This window comes from Mus caroli, unplaced genomic scaffold (assembly GCF_978045245.1).
Source record: "Mus caroli unplaced genomic scaffold, Mus_caroli_1 scaffold_3, whole genome shotgun sequence".
Lineage (NCBI taxonomy): Eukaryota > Metazoa > Chordata > Mammalia > Rodentia > Muridae > Mus > Mus caroli.
The window spans coordinates 24,515,382-24,532,503 of record NW_028227258.1 but is presented as its reverse complement, the minus strand read 5'-3'; the positions used below and the strand labels follow the sequence as shown (position 1 = coordinate 24,532,503).

Sequence of the window (17,122 nt, the reverse complement as noted above, 5' to 3'; positions counted from 1 at the left end):
TTTAATTAAAATGTATATTTTCTCATGATCTTAAACATGTATAGGATGTACTGAGATCATATCCCCAAACCCCACTGCCTTCTTGTTTCTGCCTCCTACTTTCATGCCTCTGTGCTTGTGTGTATGAGTGAGTTTAATTAGGGTTGCCTGCATGAATATGGGGAGGGAATAGTTACTGGAGTATGGGCTATACCATTTGAAGAAAGGACTCCCATTTCCCTAGCAACTATTAACAGCCAGTTGCTGTGTGTGTGTGTGTGTGTGTGTGTGTGTGTGTGTGTGTGTGTGTATTTCATCAGTCCCTCCCTATACATGATGAAGGACCACATCTTGTACAGGTTTTGTGTAGTCAGCCATGAACGCAACGGCCACATTGTATCCAGAAGACGACGTGCTGAAGCTGGGGTCTATTATCCTTCTCAGACACAGACATTGTGCACTGGAGAGGAACGGTGTAGAGATTGGAATGTTGATGCCAGGCGTCCAGATGACGTTGCCTGGGTTAGAACGCATCAACCCCAACCTCAGTCTTGGGTTAGAACACTTTTATTTCCACAGTTGTCTTTTTGAACATTTCTAGCTTCAAAGAAAGGTGTCTAAGGGAGAATGTGTATGTGACAAACGGGCTGTGGGCTGTTCCCACAGTCACAGGGACTCCTCTGAGAAAGCATTTGCAGAGATCAGACAAGATTAGGTCAACAATGTGCTTGTACTTTTATTATAAAAGTAAAATAAAAAAGTAAATAGCATTTATAAATTCAACATTTCTTCTTTTAAAGTATTTGATTTAGAAAACATATTTACAATAGTAAAATGCAGAAAACGGGGAAAATACTATTTTCAGCACTGATTGTAGCATGTTTTAAATATTGTAAGTTCATGTGGTTTTTTTTTTTTTTAAATCACAGATAAACCACATTAAAAAAAGAAATGTCTTTTTTTTTATTGCGCATCAAGGTACTCATTTAAAAATATGTTTTTCCCTTAATCTTAATTTGAATGCACAACTTACAGTAGATGGCTAGAAAGGACACCGGGTGGGGACAGCGACACCTTTTAATGACAGCAGGAACCCAGTGGAGGGACAGCAGTAACAACACAAAGCAAATGTGATCCAGTAGCAGCAGAGAAAGCTCAAGACACCGCACCCGAGCCACAGAGTGCAGCTCAGCGAGCGCCGTGATTGCTAGACACCGTCTGTGCGTGGCAACTACATTTCATTTCAGAACCAAGAAAGGACGCCAAATTCGGAAGGCCTTGAATGAAATCGAGTGACCCTGCAGGCCGGCGATTCTCCAGCACCTTTGGATTCGCTTTGCCTTCCTCCTTTGGGACAATGCAATGGATTGTCAGGGCTTTGGTTTACACAGTGTGGGGGAACGGCCAGCAGGCTAAATTTTGCCTTCAATAGGTCCTTCCTGCCCATAACCGTGGGGCATTTTGTTCAGAGATAGCAGTGGGCTGTCTCCAGTAAGAGACTCTGTAAAGCTGAGTTTGCGGAAGGATGTCTCCACACCACTGTCACAGACGCTGTCACTATCCCGGAGTTCATCTGCGGAGAAAGCACAGACTCATGAGGGGCTGAGCTAGGCCACGGCAAGGGCTTTGTTCTGCCTGCTGTCCCTGTCACCTTCAACTGTCAACTTCACACGTCTAGAATCACTTGGGGAGGGAGGTACAGATGAGGGAGGGCCCAGCCAGATGAGACTGGTCTGTGGGCGTGTCCTGACAGTTAACTGACCTTAGGAGGACCTATCCACTGTAGACAGCACCACTCACAGAGAGGCAGTCCAGGGCTGTGTAAGAAAGCTATAGGAGCATGAGCCCGTGAGGCACAAGCTGGGGTGCTCAGCAGTTTCAGATTCAAAGTTTTTGGGTTCCTGCCCTGAATCCCTTCCATGATGGATGGGAGCTGGGGGCTGACATAAACCCAGAGAGCTTTGTCATAGTGCCCTAGAGCACCATCCACAGCAGTGGGCTCCCTCCCAGGCTCCGTGTGGGCTATGGTTTGGAGGGCTGTGCTTGCTAGCTCCTGCGCAGCACGGCATCCCACCTCCCCATCATGCCACCGGTGCTGCTTGGCTGTGTGAACGGCAGGGGTTATCAAATGCCATTAGAGAGTGCTGCAGGGTACATCAGAGCTGGCCGAGAGTACATCTTTCTGTTGATCAGAATCTGTTCTGAATTCTCTTGGTTCAGGACAAACATGTTTTCCTTTTTAAAGCGAGGCATATTTTTCTAACTGCTCTATCATTTTACCTTTTGTCTTTTTTTTTTTTTAACAGCTGAGCAAACTGCTGAATACAAGGCAAAATAAATTCATAACAGAAGCAGGAACTAAAAATGGCACCTCTCTCTGAGCCGTATGAGCTTTTAAATAATACACATTGCCTAGAAAATTTTCTTTTGGTGCAAGAAAATGAGGCTTGTTTTTTTTTTTTAAATGTGTCTATACCAAAAGCTTAAGTTAAATTCTATCGCCTGCAAAGCATCCCTGGGAACCAGAGCAGATTATTTCTGTACAGAGTGACTAAAGAAACAGAAGCCTAACTAACACTTACTAAGCAAATATTTGACTATCATCATTGAATCTTAACGTCAGAACACTGAGACTCAATGACCATGCCAAAGCGGTGTCCTGGTGTTACCTCATCCAGTCAACTGTCTGTTGTGTAACAGGGACAGGGCAGCATTTGAAAGGCTTACTGTGTATTATGGTTTGGATCTTAAAATGTCCTACAAAGGCTGTGTGCTAAGTAAAGGCTTGGTTTCTAGCCTGTGACATTATTTGGAGGTGATACAACTCTTTGACTATGGGGCCTCACAGAAGGAAGTTAGGTCATGGAGGGCGTGGCTTTGAAAGAGATCTGTACTCGGGCTCCTTCCCATCTCTGTGTACTTCCAAACACCTTGAAGTGAGTAGGATTCCTCTACCACCTGCTTCCTCTGTGATGAAGGGTTTTGCTATACCCTGAAGGCAGTGGCCCATGGGACCTATAAAAACTGTGTGCCCAACCAAATCTCCTCTCCTTCTAAGTTGGTCACAATGATGGAAATCTAATACAGTATTTAAGTATTTGCTTTGTGTTTGTGCGATGTGTGCTCATGTGCACATGTGGGGTATGGGGAGGTCGACATTGTGTGACTTCCTTGTTCCTTCTCCATCTTGTTTTTAGAGACTGGCCAGTGAGTTCTGTGGATCCACCTCTCTCGGTGTCCTTTCCTCTATGAGTGGGTTACCAGGATTGTACATATTTGTCACCCTACCTGGCTTTCCCAAAGGTAGAGGAGGGGACACTTGCCGTGTTCCTACCTGCTAAGTATTTAGTTTTTAATTGTGACTGGAGCCCTATCATCTCACATCACCGTGGTGCAGAGAACTGATGGAAGGGCAAGCAAAGAGTCAAAGAAGCTGATTAGGAGCCACTGTTGGAGTTCAGGCAAGCAGTGAGGATGGGCTGAACTTGGCATCTGCCAAGAAGAGATGCCCTTTCAGGGTTAAGCATGAGGCACTGAATGCCAGAAAGTATTCATTGCCACTCTTAGATTTTGTTACGGCCTGGCTATACTTTTGACAGTCATGGCCAGTATGAGTTTGTGCAAGAGTCAAGAGTTGTGTGAAGATGATAAAGTTTATTTGGCCATAAAGAGAGATGAAACTTGCAGGGAAATGGATGGAACTGGAGAATACTAATCAAGGCAGCCCAGAGACATAAATACCATGCATTTTCTCTCCCGTGTGGATCCTAGCTTCCAACAGTCACGTATGTATATTCATGTGGGAGTGAGCATGAGCAGAGACCAGAAAACTAGCAAAGGCCTCCAGGGGGCAGAAAACAGGCTTTAAAGGGATGTAAAGTGTAGGAAGGGGAACAGAACACATGTGAAAATGGGAAGGGAGGGAGTAGAGGGTCCAGGGCTCGGGTGATGGGAGATGAGGGAGTTGTGAGAATAAACCAGAACTAAGTATGTATAAAAATACTGTAAGGACCCCAGTGCACACATACATGCACAGGAGTGAGGAGGAGGCAGCAGGGTGGGTGTGGGTGACAAGGCCCTGAGAGGACACTGGTGAGTGAGGGTGAAGCCCTTATCAGCTGTGACAGGATGAGCATCAATCGGGCAATGTGGAGGAGAGCCTAGGAGAGGAGGGGACAGAAGCAGACGGTGGACAGAGGTGGTGAGCTGGCCAGCAGTTATCATATTCTTCTGAGAAGCTTGAACTCAGCTAAAGGCTGTAACAAGGAAGTGATGTCTCGTTTTTCTCTAAATTTCTTTCTTTTTAAAATTTTTTTCTCTAAATTTCTTTCTTTTTTAAAAATCTGTTTACTGTTTAATGGATATAATACTCTTAATAATGACATTTTCTACTGAACTTGGAGACTGTGTTTACCTGTAGATTCCCCCATATGAGAAATGCGAACAAAAATAACAGCATGTATCATACAAATGTGAAAACATGAGTTAACCAAAGCGCTATCAATGGATAAAGCCATTCATTGAGATGTAACATTAATCAAAACGGGGCTAAGCAGCCTGTGGCCGGGCGGGCCAGCGTTTAAAGATGAGAAGTTACATCCTAGCAACAGGTTCTCCACAGCAGGTGGGGAAGGAAGGACAGTACAGGACAAAGAGGCAAGAATCAGGTGTCCAGGGCCCGCTGAAGGTGACAGGCAGGCTCTCAGGGAACGACTGCCCCAGGTGGAGGGCAGACATAACCTACTGAGCCCAGACGGAAGGCCTTCCACCCGGGTGCTGGCATAATACAAAGATGGGAGAATGCTAGCTGTTCCTGGTCTCAGTGGAGTTTGTGGCTAGGGTAGAAGATGAACAAGAAGAAAGGGTGCTGAGGTTAGAGAAAGCACGGGCTGGGAACAATGACACAATTCAAGTCTGTACTGAGATCCATTCGTACAAACGCATGTGTTGGGGGTGACAGGTGGATGTTAGTGTGGGAAGACAAAGGCAGGACCATGAGCAGGGTGGGAGCTGAAGGATGGGGAGTGCTGAGGGAGGGAGGAGGTGGGGGACCTGAGGGTGGTGGCACGAAAGGAAGGGTCATACAATATGCGTATTTTCTGGGTCCTACTTCTTGTCCTGTGGCCCAGGGCTGTGCACCTTTCTTAGAATCTTTCTCCAAATTTAACAAATATGAGAAGTAGTGTTTCTTTAACCCTTCCCGCCATGTCCAGTGTCTACTGAGATTCTAAGTGACCTATATGCCAATGTGAGTGTCTGTGGGAACTGCCCGTTCCTGTGTGCGCACGGGAGCACTGTGGGGAGGGAGCGGGTGGCATGCCACAGAGGAACACATGTCCGGAAAAAGACCAGGGAAAGGGAGTGTAGTGCTACATCACAGAGCACAAAGACCTTGCCAGCGAGGAAAAGCAACTCTCTCAGCCTCTTTACCTATGTGCTGCCTCGTGGAGGAAGATGAGAGAGGCAGACAGTGGACCTGAGCAGTGGTCACGGGGCTGGAGGCTGTGGTTGCCGGGGTGCGGAAGGCTGCCTGGATCACTTCAATGGCCTCTGTGTAGCCCATCTGTTGCAGGGCCTCCATCAGCTCTTTGATGGTACCCCCAGAGACCTGGTAGGAAAAGGGAGAGTATGTTCGTGTGTTCCAGCCTGTTTGCAGGCTGTTAGCGTCCCTTCTCTGTGTCTGCTCCAGAGAGCTTGGGGGGTTTGGAGAGGGCAGGGAAGGAGTACCTGAAGAAACACACAGTGTTTAGGTTCTAGTTCCCATCTTGGATCAAATCCATTCAGAAAAATCACAGGAGAGGTGAAGGAGAGAATAAAGGAGATGGAGAAGGGGAGAATAAGGGAGATGGAGAAGATGAAGGAGATGGAGAAGATGAGGGAGAAGGGGGAGAGAGATAAAGAAAAAAGAAGGGAAGGAAGGGAAAGAAGCCTGTGAGTTCATGGAGACAGGAGACTGCCTATGGTGACGTCTATGCACAGAAATCCAGGGAAGACAGCAGCTAGCAATGACAGCCTCATTCGGAGTAGCTCACCCATGTTTGTCTATTTTTTAGTTTGGAATTGCTCTAACAGGAGTCACCTGACAGAACAATGAAGCCATGGCCCTGGGGGGCTCCCTCTTGGAAACAGGGATGCACACACTGATCACAGCTTGTAGGGGTCCCCATCCTGTGGGCAGTAGTATTTTTCACAGGAAGGCTCTGAGAATTTGAAAACAGGGAATGCCTAGAGACAGGTAACCAGTCTTCTCAGGAAAAAGGCGCCATCCTGGCCTGGCTCCCTTTGCCTTCCGGGCAATGACTGGTTTCCTTTCATAGAGTTACTATGTAAGGGGGCAGGCTGTGCTGCTCAGTGGAGCTGACACGGTCAACTACCAATAGTTACACAGACAACTCTAAATGGTACGGTGGCGTGTTACCTCATAGTTGTCCATGAGAGTTTTAGAAGGAGCAGGACTCAGCCGGAAGGCGTTGTTCAATATCCCCAGACCCAACTTCTGTGCCAGAGTGGCCCAGTTTTTGTCTGGATCAGGAATTTCCAGCAGTGTGCAGAGTTGCAGCCTCGTGTCTTCTGTCAGTTGCTTCATGTCCCCTAAGAAAGAAACATGACTGCTTTAACCTTCCAGGGACCATCAATCTGAGAGGACAGGTCATTGTCCAACTTCTGATGGAGGCCACCAAGCTTCTGCCAAGTCCAGAGGCCCTGCTCAGCAGCAGCAGTAGGTGCTTCTAGCAGCTCAGGGCCACACCTCCAGGGATCTCAGATTCTGAGATAAGATCTAGACGGTTTGCTGTACACCCTCGCCCAGGCTGGCCTCTCCTCTCCTCCTGTAAACCACAGCATGGGGCAACACTGGCTGAGAGAATCTGTCCTACCACACCTCACCTTGTGGTAGTATATCATCAGGTGTGAACACGGGCTCATACGGTTTCCCATTTAGTATGTCAAATACCTGTGGGATAGAAAAACATGAGAAAATATACACAGATATGATTTTTTAAAATCCTGATGTTCTCTGAGGTGAATTTGCTGATGGTACACAGGGTAGGAATGTCAGGGGTCAGTCTTTTCTGTGTTCCCTGTAGGGACACCCAGCCAGCAAACAGCCTCCTAGAAGTGCACAGAGAGTCTAGATTCCTACAAACCCGACTGTCTTGGACCCGTACACTGCCTACTTTGCCTTCTGGCTCTTTTCTCTTGGCCCAAACACCTAGTGTTTTCTCCTTTAAGTGTAAGCCCTATTGTGTTTTAAGGAAGGTTTTTAATATGTTTATGGAAATCCACAAGAGAATTTCTAGTTTATTTTTATGTTCAGCAACCTCTTGCCTAAGCTCTGGGCAAGCTAGCTTCTGACAGAAATGGCAAGAACTCTGGTCGTGTGCTGACAGGGTAACTCTTCCGTGCGTTTTGTGCTTTTCTAACCTCTCTCATCTGAACTCTGATCCGGTTACGCAAACAGCTTTACACTCTGGCTCACCCGACCTTCATCTTTCATGGATGAAGACCATCTTTCAAGATTAAGACCCTCTCGGTAAGAAGACCTCATAAAAACAAAGGCATGTTCTTTAGGGAGGAGAGCACCAAGAAGACCATCTGTTTTATATTCCTGAGCCACTGGCTCTCCCATAAATACCCATGAGATGGGCTGGCCAGGGCTCACCTGCCAGTTGGCAGCCATGTCCAGGGGTGTGGTACCTGGCACCACTCCCTCATCTTCTCCAGCCTTCTCCCAAGAGTCGTCCAGGTCATAGAGAGGCTCAAAGTTCTCCACCAGGGGGTCTGCTCCTATGGAGTCAGGGAAATACAGTGTTGTGTAAAATGAAAAGCTTGTCCGCCTCCAATCGCACACAGGATTCCCATGTCGAGGGACAGGTTGCCTCTAGCTCATTAAGGCAATTACAGGATAACTTTTCATTTCTAGTGAAATTTAAAACAACTTTTTAAAAAATTTTAATTCACTTCTATGGAAGTAGGTAGCCAAGGACACTGTGAAGAGAGAGGGAGGGGGTGGGGAGGAGGAGCCATGTGGAGGGCACTGGGAGGAGGGGAGCATGTGATCAGGATGCAAAGTAAACACATGAAAGACTTCAAGTACTCCTGGGATTTGTAACTCTGCAGGATTATTATTATTATTATTTATTATTATTTTACTACAAAGGATACATTTTAACCTAAGGACTAGTAGGTGGCATTTTTGCACCCACAGGGTGCAAAATTTTGCACTTCACATTTACATCTACCAATACACACTTCTCACACTCTCTCTTGCTTGTGTGGAGCAGATCTGCTTGGTCAGTTCTGTCCTTGAGTGCTGTCCTGTTGGGGCCCTAGTTCTTAAGCAACAGAGAAATAAACACTGCAAGGCCGCTATGCTAGGCAGGATGTGTTGTTATGGGGAAAAAAATGTGCTAACAAATCTTGGGGATCTTGCCTGTTCTTCAGCTCCCAGCAAGAGAACATAAAAAGTAATCCTAATGTTAGTAGAGTTACCTGTCATGCCTTCCTGGCTATTCTACCTATGGGTGTTTGGCTCCGGGTTGGCCCAACAGTGGCAGGCAGGCTCAGCACAGCCTTTTGGAATGAAGACTTTGCTTCAGTTCTGCCAACAGAACCTCTGACTTGGGCCAACACTGCTGCCTGGCCACTCTCTGCTGCCTCGCTTGCTCTTTTATAACGTGAGCAAAACATGGCCAGGAACATGACTGGGAAATGAGTTTGAAGACCCGAGGGCTACACCTGTCCCTGAAGTGACCTTCGTGACTCCGAGGAGGTCAGGGCTAGGTTTTTTGTCTGGTTTTCTTTATGTCACACAAGATATTATTTGCTACCTTTTCATGGTGAATTCAAGTAAAAGCGTTTACATTTATATATTTACTGCTGAGACAGTTTCTCACTATGTATCTTTGTTCGGCCTAGAACTATGTGGACCAAGGTAGCCTAAGCTTGTGGCCATTCTCCTGCCTCAGCCTTCTGAATGTTGAGATTTCAGGTGTCTGACTAGAGACAATTTTTTCCCCCCAGTATAATCAGTGACTTTCAAAATGACTCAACACATTACAACCAGGGCCTCTTTGCCTGAATCTATAAGGAATGTGTCATTCACAAATCCTCCCTTATCAACCTCTGGTGTAAATTAGGTGTGTCTGGGCAGGCCCGGAAGACCAACCTCATCAACCATGTGTTAACACTGAACACACAAGGCGCCGGAGACAGGAGATGAGCTGGAATGTTTCAGAGTGCTTTACAGGAAGGACTAGAACCCCAAGCAGAGCAGAAAGAAACACAGTGTGGAGAATAAGAGTCTGCAGTCGGGCTGCGGTGGTGTGACTCACAGCTTTCCGGGACACTGGGAGTGGGGCTTGATCATCTTTGTAGTCTGCCTTCTTGGAGCTCAGATGGGATTAATAACAACAGTTCTTATCTCAGAGAGTTACTGAGGAGTAGATGTGGTAAAGGAGACTGTGAATGTAGGATGCCAGCATGGTGCCTGGAGCCGAGGAAAGGCAGTGGAGGCCAGCAAGTCTTAGTGCCTCAAGCACAGTAACACGAATACAGGGCTCATTTGCTTTTCCCATGCTTTCAGCTTCTAAGAGACTGTTTTTGCAAAAGGAAGTCTTTAGATATTTTCCTTCTGGGAGACTTGTAATATGACCAGAAGCTGACACAGCTCAAGATTTTATAGGTACCGAGTCAACCTAAACAACACAAAGGCAGCGTAGATAACCAGAGAGTGGGAACTAACTCGAGCATCAAGGTAAACCCGAGGCCAAGCAGAGCCTTCAGTGCCATCTGCAGGGTGGCCCGGGTGCAGGTCTCTTTTACCTGCACTTTCCCAGGGCAGAACCGCAGCTCCGCAGGCAGCCCTGCACTTGCAGGCAGTTTGCTTTGCTGGTATCAGTGACCACAGCATCTTACCTGCTGCTTTGAGAAGAGCTGCCAGTCTGGTGGACCCTCTTCCGGCCGCTATATGCAGAGGTGTAGTCCCATCATAGGTGGTACTGTCCACGTGGGCATCACCCTAAATCCGCCCACAAAGAAAGAGTTAGCAGGGGGCTCTCTCCTCCACTGTCTCTCCTCCACATCTCCGCTGCACCTCAGGTTACATCATTCACCCAACTGCTATACTGGGCTGGCTCTGTCACTGGCATCCCCAGGTCGAGAGCTGGGCTGGAGCTGGGGATGCAGAAAGCAGACAGTGGAATACTGACAGCAAGCTGACCCTAGCGTCATTCTTTGAAAAGACTTCCCTAAAACTTCCAGGAGGATTTAGGTTAAGATCACAAGTACGCCTTTACCTCCAGAAGCAGGCAGCCAGCCAATGAGATGTTGTCGTACTCCACGGCTAGGTGCAGCGCTGTGCGCCCAGACTTCTGCTCCTGAGCATCGACTTCCGCCCCGGCAGCCACCAGCAGCAGCAGACATGGCAGGCTATTGCTCATCACAGCTATGTGGATGGCATTTAGACCTAAGGCCGAGCAAAGGCAGAGATGTGGGTGAGACTGACAGAGCGGGGCTGCGTGCGGGGAGGAGGGGCACCACGAGGTCGCAGCACTTCCGGTTTCTGTTCAGGGCGCGCTTCAAAGGCTCAGACGGTCCTCTGTTCTACTTTCAGAAGCCACAAGCTCTCACTGTGCTCTCGGGAGACACTGAGCTACTATGTAAACGTTCTCCACACACACGATGCTTTATAAAGACTAATGTTTGCTCGGGCTTGCTTTTCCACTTACTAAGTAACACTCCCAAATAATCTTTAAGGGCGTTTGCTGTAATAAACAGCAGAAATAACCACAAGAAATGACAAACTCCAGCTGGCCGAGGAGAGTATTCATGGTGAAAGTCATGTCAGACGCATTTGTCAAATGCCAAGCCCTTATGCTGCAGCCGAGAGGGGAAGGCTAGCCAGCAAGGCGACAGCCCTTACCTTCCCCATTGGGGTGGTCGATAAGGAGCGCTGCTTTTCTGTTCTTGAGTAGGATGCTGAGGATTCTGTCATGTCCTTCTTTGGCAGCTAGGTGCAGGACAGAGTTGCCCCAGCGGTCCAGAAGACTCAGATCAGCCCCAACCCTCAGCAAATCCTCTACCACATCTTCCTGCTTGGTGATCACGGCCAAGTGCAGAGGTGTCTACACAGAGAAGGAGCGGGAGAGCCATTGCTTAGGGATGTCTGTAGCCCCTGGCTTTAGGCTATTTTATGGAGTCATACTGTAGGGACATTTGTCACTCAAGGAGCTTCCTGTTCTGCATGCCAGGCTCAAAGGCCCACGGAGGGAACCAGCATTCAATAGTCGGGGTTATGGGATACGTTTAAAATGCTTAGTAGCTTTGCGTAGCAAAAGCAGTTTTGCTACATGATTTTTTAACTCTTGTAGAAGAAAATTTAATTTCTCTGAATTTCTGATAGGAATCTATCTATAGCTGGTAATTCTATACATTAGCAAATTGAACCAATGCTGTGTTTTTAACAACAAAACATAAATAGACTATTAAGAGAAAGCAATCAAGAAAGATGTCATCCTTCCACAATGGTATGGAAATACATAGGCTAAACCAGAACACACTGCTGCAGGCTGGCTTCAAGAGACTCACAGTTACAAGCTCCACTGTAAGTCTACCACAGGTGCTACCAGATTCTCATGGGCATAGTTAGCCAATACAACACTCTCCCTAAGAAAGGTCAAGCAGAAAACAATCCCAGGCACTGTGCATAATAGGTTCTGGGAGGTCTTTCTGACTATCCTGATCTCAAAGCTGTGCTTCCATGGTTGTAAGGAGGACACATGGAAAACTGTTTTCAGAAACAAGCAAGGCTAACCCAATCATGAAAGTGTCTGTTAAAGAGCTGAGATCACTGGGAGAGTAGCACCAACTCTCAACGCCGGCCGGTCTGTGCTGTAGGAGCTTTCCACGGAAGCCCAGGCTGTGTAGTGAGGACCTGCCCGACCTCCCATTCAGGGAGTAGTTCCTGCTGGGAAGCAGTGGCTGGTGGGCCACCAACTCCCAAATCACCATGGTGATATTTTAGGTGTCTAGATCTATAACCCCTAGGGTTATATCTTACACAACTGTAAAATGCTTGCCTCAAGTAATCCCTAGAATCCATCTGTGGAGCTCAGGGCTCACACTGCCCTGGTAACCCACTTGTGACACCCATGGACACAGTTTAGGTGCTCACTGCAGTGCTTAGCCTGGTGGACAGTGAGCAGCTAGTTAGGGGGCATGACAGCATTCTCTCCAGGAGCAATGAGAACAAACCAGCTGTCTATGAAACTAAAGGATAAACACCGTGAAGATCCAAGACAGGGACACAGTACAATGCTACATACACATCCACAAGCACATGGATTGACCATTCATTCATTCATTCATTCATTCACTCTGCTTAGAAACAGTCTTGCTTTCTGCCCAGGGTACATTGGAACATCTATACTCAAGGACTCTTCCTGCCTTAGCTACCTGAATAACAGGAACTAAAACACAATATCACCATGTTTGGCTTAGGGGAAAAAAAAATCTTACAGAGCTATCCATGCATATGAGCACATACAAATATTGAGATCTGATTAGGATCTGTTGCAATTCCTAATTATAATATTGTGTTAAGTAGGATGTAACTGCTGGGGGAACTTAGGAGGTAAGCATCTGGTTCAATCTCAGGAAATATACAGGTCCTTTCAGTTGAATTTGCAAAAATTATAAATTGAGAAAGTATTTTAAATTGAAACTTAAAGGGAAAGGCTGCTGTGGGATAGGAAATGTATGTATAAAACCGTGTGGATTGCATGTGAGCACACTAAAGAATACATGTCTTCCCAGTGCCGCTGTCTGTAGCCAACACCTGGAAGAGCACTCTTCCTATACATGCAACAGTTACATCTGGAAATAGGGACCTGTCGGATCCTATGCAAGGTAATTCTCAGTTCCCCAAAGTACAAGCTTTTATGTTATTTCAAGATTATGCTTATACTGAATTTACAATAATAACAAACATGTGGCAAAAATGAGAGCCTGGAGAACGTCCTGAGGGAACTAACGTCATAAAAGGCCGTGTCACATGCCGGAGAATGCAGGAAGAGAACACAGTTTAAAGACTCACTTCCGAAATCCTTTCTATGCCACACTGGGGCTATTCTAGAGAGTGGGTGGGTTCCACCAGGGATCTGATAGTGACAGATGGTCACAGAAATATACTATGGTTAGTGGAAGATGTTTGGGGAGAATGTTTGAGATAATTTACAAGTAATCCAAATTACTTAAATAACTGTATACTTTTCTGCCAAGAATAGTTATTATATCATGCATGATGGTGCATATCTGTAATTCCAGCCCAGAGGAGTCTGAGGCAGGAGGATTGTCATGAGTTTTGGGCCATTCTGGCTTATACAGTGGGTTCCAATTTTGTCTGTATTATATTATAGGGTCTTGTTTAAAGAACAAGAACAAGAACAACAACAACACAAAACCAAACAAGCAAAGAAAAAAAACCCTCCAAATTAAAAAGAAACTAGTTCCCAAGCTGGGTGTGGGGCACGCATTTGTAGTTCTAGCACCCAAGAAAACACAGGACAGGCAGTTTCATGTCAACCTGGGCTACACAGCAAGTTCTGGGCCATCCTCAAACACAGGAAGACCCTCTCTCAAACAAAACAAAGCAAAACAATTCCACAAAGCCAAACAAAGAAACCCAAAAGTTATGAGAAACACAAAAGCTGCCTGTCGGTCGGTATGTCCTTGAGGCTAAGAAGCTGGTATGCCAGGGAATGTCTGTGCCCATTAACTGAGTGAAACCAAGGTGGGAAAAACAGGGGAGAGAGGTCTGAGGGCTCCAAATCAGAGAAGTGTTGCCTTGAGCTCAGGAGAGGTTCCATCCACAAAGAGCTGGGGCCCACACAATAGAGCCTGCTTCCGCAGATCCTATCACCAACAGCCAGCAGGGCTTCCTGAATCCAACCTCCAGCAGCCGAGGGAAGCAGTTTTTGCAAGGAGGATTGGGAAGTAGCAACTTCCTCATCTTCAGTTTATTCTTATACTTGTGATGGTTAAAAATGCAATCTGCCACTTGTCTGCTATGAGGTGGCCTGGGTGCAGGGGTGATGCCTTCCTCCACCTCGCCTCTCACTACCTGTGCAGGCAGTCGGGAGAGCTGGCCTGGGGTCATGTGAGGGGGTGAGCTAGCCCTGTCCTTCACAGGCCTTGCATCTAGCCTGTGCTGCAGAGTAGAGAGGACCCTCGTGGAGGGAGCACAGGTGAGCAGCCCCAAGGGTGTGAGAGCAGGAGAACTGGCCCTGCCCCTCACTCACAGGCTGCAGTGCATGGGAGAGTGGGTCCTGCCCTTTGGGCAGCACAGTGGAGCCGGCTCTGGAGGCATGGGTGTAGGAGAGCCACCAGGAGGGCATGACAACAGGAGAGCTGACCCTGCCTCCTGCTGATGGATGCACTTGGGTGGCCGAGCCAGAGCAGTGCTGGAGAGCTTACATTGGTGGTGCAGAAAGGGAGAGCCAGTGGGCTGACCAGCTCAGCTACCACCCAGGCCCAGATCCAGGGCTCTGAGATGGCCCACCCCAAGGCCTATGTCATCTGTGAATGGTTGAGATGTGTGAAAGGGTCAGCCAAAGCCTCAGGATCTCCACACCACAGGGAAAGAGCAGCTGAGAGGAGTCCTAAGGAAGATCCAGTGTCCATGGTGTCACAGAGAACCAAACACTCATTGCAAGTGAAGATGTGTGGACAGAGGGATACACTGTGGGATGCTTGGTGACACACTATTGCTTCCACATCGAGATGTTCTCTATGCTTTGTTTTTGTTTTTCCTGTTACTTGAGTGTTTATTTTGTGGGAGGCTGTAAGGGCAGAGGGCAGATATGAGGGGACAGGGGGATGAGTGGGACTGGGGTGCATGATGGGAAACTAACAGAGAATCAATAAAAAGTTTTTTAAAAGTGCCATCTGCCTAAAAGTTTGGAGAATTCAACTTTTGGGGCCCAGCGACTTTCCAAATACCAATAGTATCCCAAGATGGCATGGAAGCCCGAGGAAGACAGACCTTGAAGAACACATCTAAAAGAATACCTTAGCCTAGTCATCTCACGATTCAGTGGAAGCCCCAGGTTGCCCCTGGATAGGAATCACTGCAGACAGAGAAGTGCAGAGTGCTGTGCAGAAAGCAGCTGTGCTCCTCTGAAAATGGAAAACTCTGAGAGCTACAGGCCAACGAACCAACAGCTTCAGCCTTTTCTTTGGCGTGGGGAGCGAACTCAAGGCTTTAAGCATGTGATCCACTTCTAGCCTCCAATTCATATTTTCAAAGTAACTTTAAAATATTGTATTAAAAATAAGAATTTAATGATTTCCTTTAAAATAAAAGAAATTTTTTTAGCTCTTTTGTTTTAGTGTGTATGTGCAGTTAGTTTCCTTCCCCCCCCCCTCCCTCCCTCCCTCCCTCCTTTCTCCCTTCCCTCTCTCCTTCCTTCCTCCTTGCTTTCTTTCCTTCTCTGACTGTGTGGGTGCAGGGATGTGCATGAGGTCAGAGGGCAACATGTGTACTGTCCCCTGCCTTGTGCAAGGTTATGAGGCAGGGTCTTTTGTTCTCCGCTGCATATGCAAGACGCTTGTCTCCTGCCCTGACGGGGTGCTACTAAATCTGGCTGGTGATGGTCTGGGGATCTGAACATGGTCTTCACACTTGTACAACAGATACTGCGTCCACTGAGTCATCTGTCTGTTTCTTTTTAATTTCTTCTAAAATAATGATTTTTTTAATTTAAAATGAGCTAACATGCCAGGCACATGCTTGTCAAGCCTATGATTTGGGAGGCTGAGGTAGGACACTGATGGCTCAGTGCCAGCCTGGGTACACTAGAGAGAGATCAACAGAGAGAGATACACACATGGGGGGGGGCGGGGGAGAGATTGATAGAGATACACACACACAGGGAGAGAAAGAGAGAGAGAGAGACAGAGAGAGATTAATAGAGAGGGATACACACACACACAGACAGAGAGAGAGAAAGAGACAGACAGAGAGAGACACAGAGAAGCATGGATAAGAAGAGATAACAACTTGAATAACTTGCTTTAAAAATGGAGTAACATGGTTGTAGTTTGCTGGAAACACCAAACCAAACAAACCAAAAAAACCCCCATCACAAACAAACAAACAAACACCAAGTAAGAAGTCCACTAGTTCTCATCTCATCTCTTCTAAATAACAAATTATTCATGGTTGCTGGCCACAGTTTTTCAATGAAAGCAATATGACCTGGAAGCAGAGGTCTCAGCATGGGCCTGGCTGTGGGGATCCGAATGACACTCTGGGCAAGAGAGTGCAGAGGATCTTAGAAGCCAACAAGAGGATAAGACCAACAGGCCCAGAGAGAGGGGAAGGGAAGGGTAGGGGCACAAAAGGGTTGGAGAGAAATAGAGGTGAGAGAGGAAGGAGCCACAGAGCAGGCCACCATCCTGGGCCAGGCCAAGGCTCCCAGACTGTGTCTGCCAGTGGAATTTCTGGTTTGCTTTGCCCTACCATTTGCCTCTGTCCTCAGCTCACTGTGCCATCTCCAGGTGGTTTCCTCTGGAGTTTTCGGGGCTCCCCTACCTTCTCATACCTGAGCTGGATGGGACTCCGAGGTGCCTCTTCCTGTTCTTACAGCCTTTCACCTCTCCAGGAACTGACCTCAGAGCCTTTCCTTGACATACACTTGATCCAGTTGTTGTGCAAATACCCTTCCGCAGACCTCAAAATTCTTTTTTTTTTTTTTTAATTTGAAAATATTCTTTTTTTCCAACTTTTTATTAGGTATTTTCTTCATTTATATTTCAAATGCTATCTGGAAAGTCCCCTATACCCCCCTCCTGGCCTGCTCCCCTACCCACCCACTCCTGCTTCTTGGCCCTGGCGTTCCCCTGTACTGAGGCATATAAAGTTTGCAAGACCAAGGGGCCTCTCTTCCCAGTGATGGCCAACTAGGCCATCTTCTGCTACATATGCATCTAGATATACGAGCTCTGGGGGTACTGGTTAGTTCATATTGTTGTTCCTCTTATAGGGTTGCAGACCCCTTCAGCTCCTTGGGTGCTTTCTCTAGCTCCTCCATTTGGGGCCCTGTGTTCCATCCTATAGGTGACTGTGAGCATCCACTTCTGTATT

The 17,122-nt window shown here is 47.1% G+C and overlaps 1 protein-coding gene across 3 annotated transcripts in view; it reads right to left on the bottom strand.

Annotated features, from left to right (window-relative positions):
• Positions 1–690: 690 nt before the first annotated feature.
• Positions 691–17,122, bottom strand: part of Nfkb1 (nuclear factor kappa B subunit 1) — a 108,607-nt gene continuing 92,175 nt past the window's right edge. For 2 of the 3 annotated variants that reach the window (XM_021158247.3, XM_029474969.2), the window contains 8 exons: positions 10,901–11,102; positions 10,275–10,444; positions 9,895–9,997; positions 7,640–7,764; positions 6,865–6,931; positions 6,398–6,570; positions 5,410–5,587; positions 691–1,552 (listed from right to left, as the gene is read on the bottom strand). In XM_021158247.3, coding sequence (XP_021013906.1) covers positions 1,392–1,552; positions 5,410–5,587; positions 6,398–6,570; positions 6,865–6,931; positions 7,640–7,764; positions 9,895–9,997; positions 10,275–10,444; positions 10,901–11,102 — 1,179 coding nt within the window. In that variant the 3' untranslated portion in view covers positions 691–1,391. The remainder of the gene's footprint in view (positions 1,553–5,409; positions 5,588–6,397; positions 6,571–6,864; positions 6,932–7,639; positions 7,765–9,894; positions 9,998–10,274; positions 10,445–10,900; positions 11,103–17,122) is intronic. The other variant, XM_029474970.2, reaches the window with a different exon arrangement.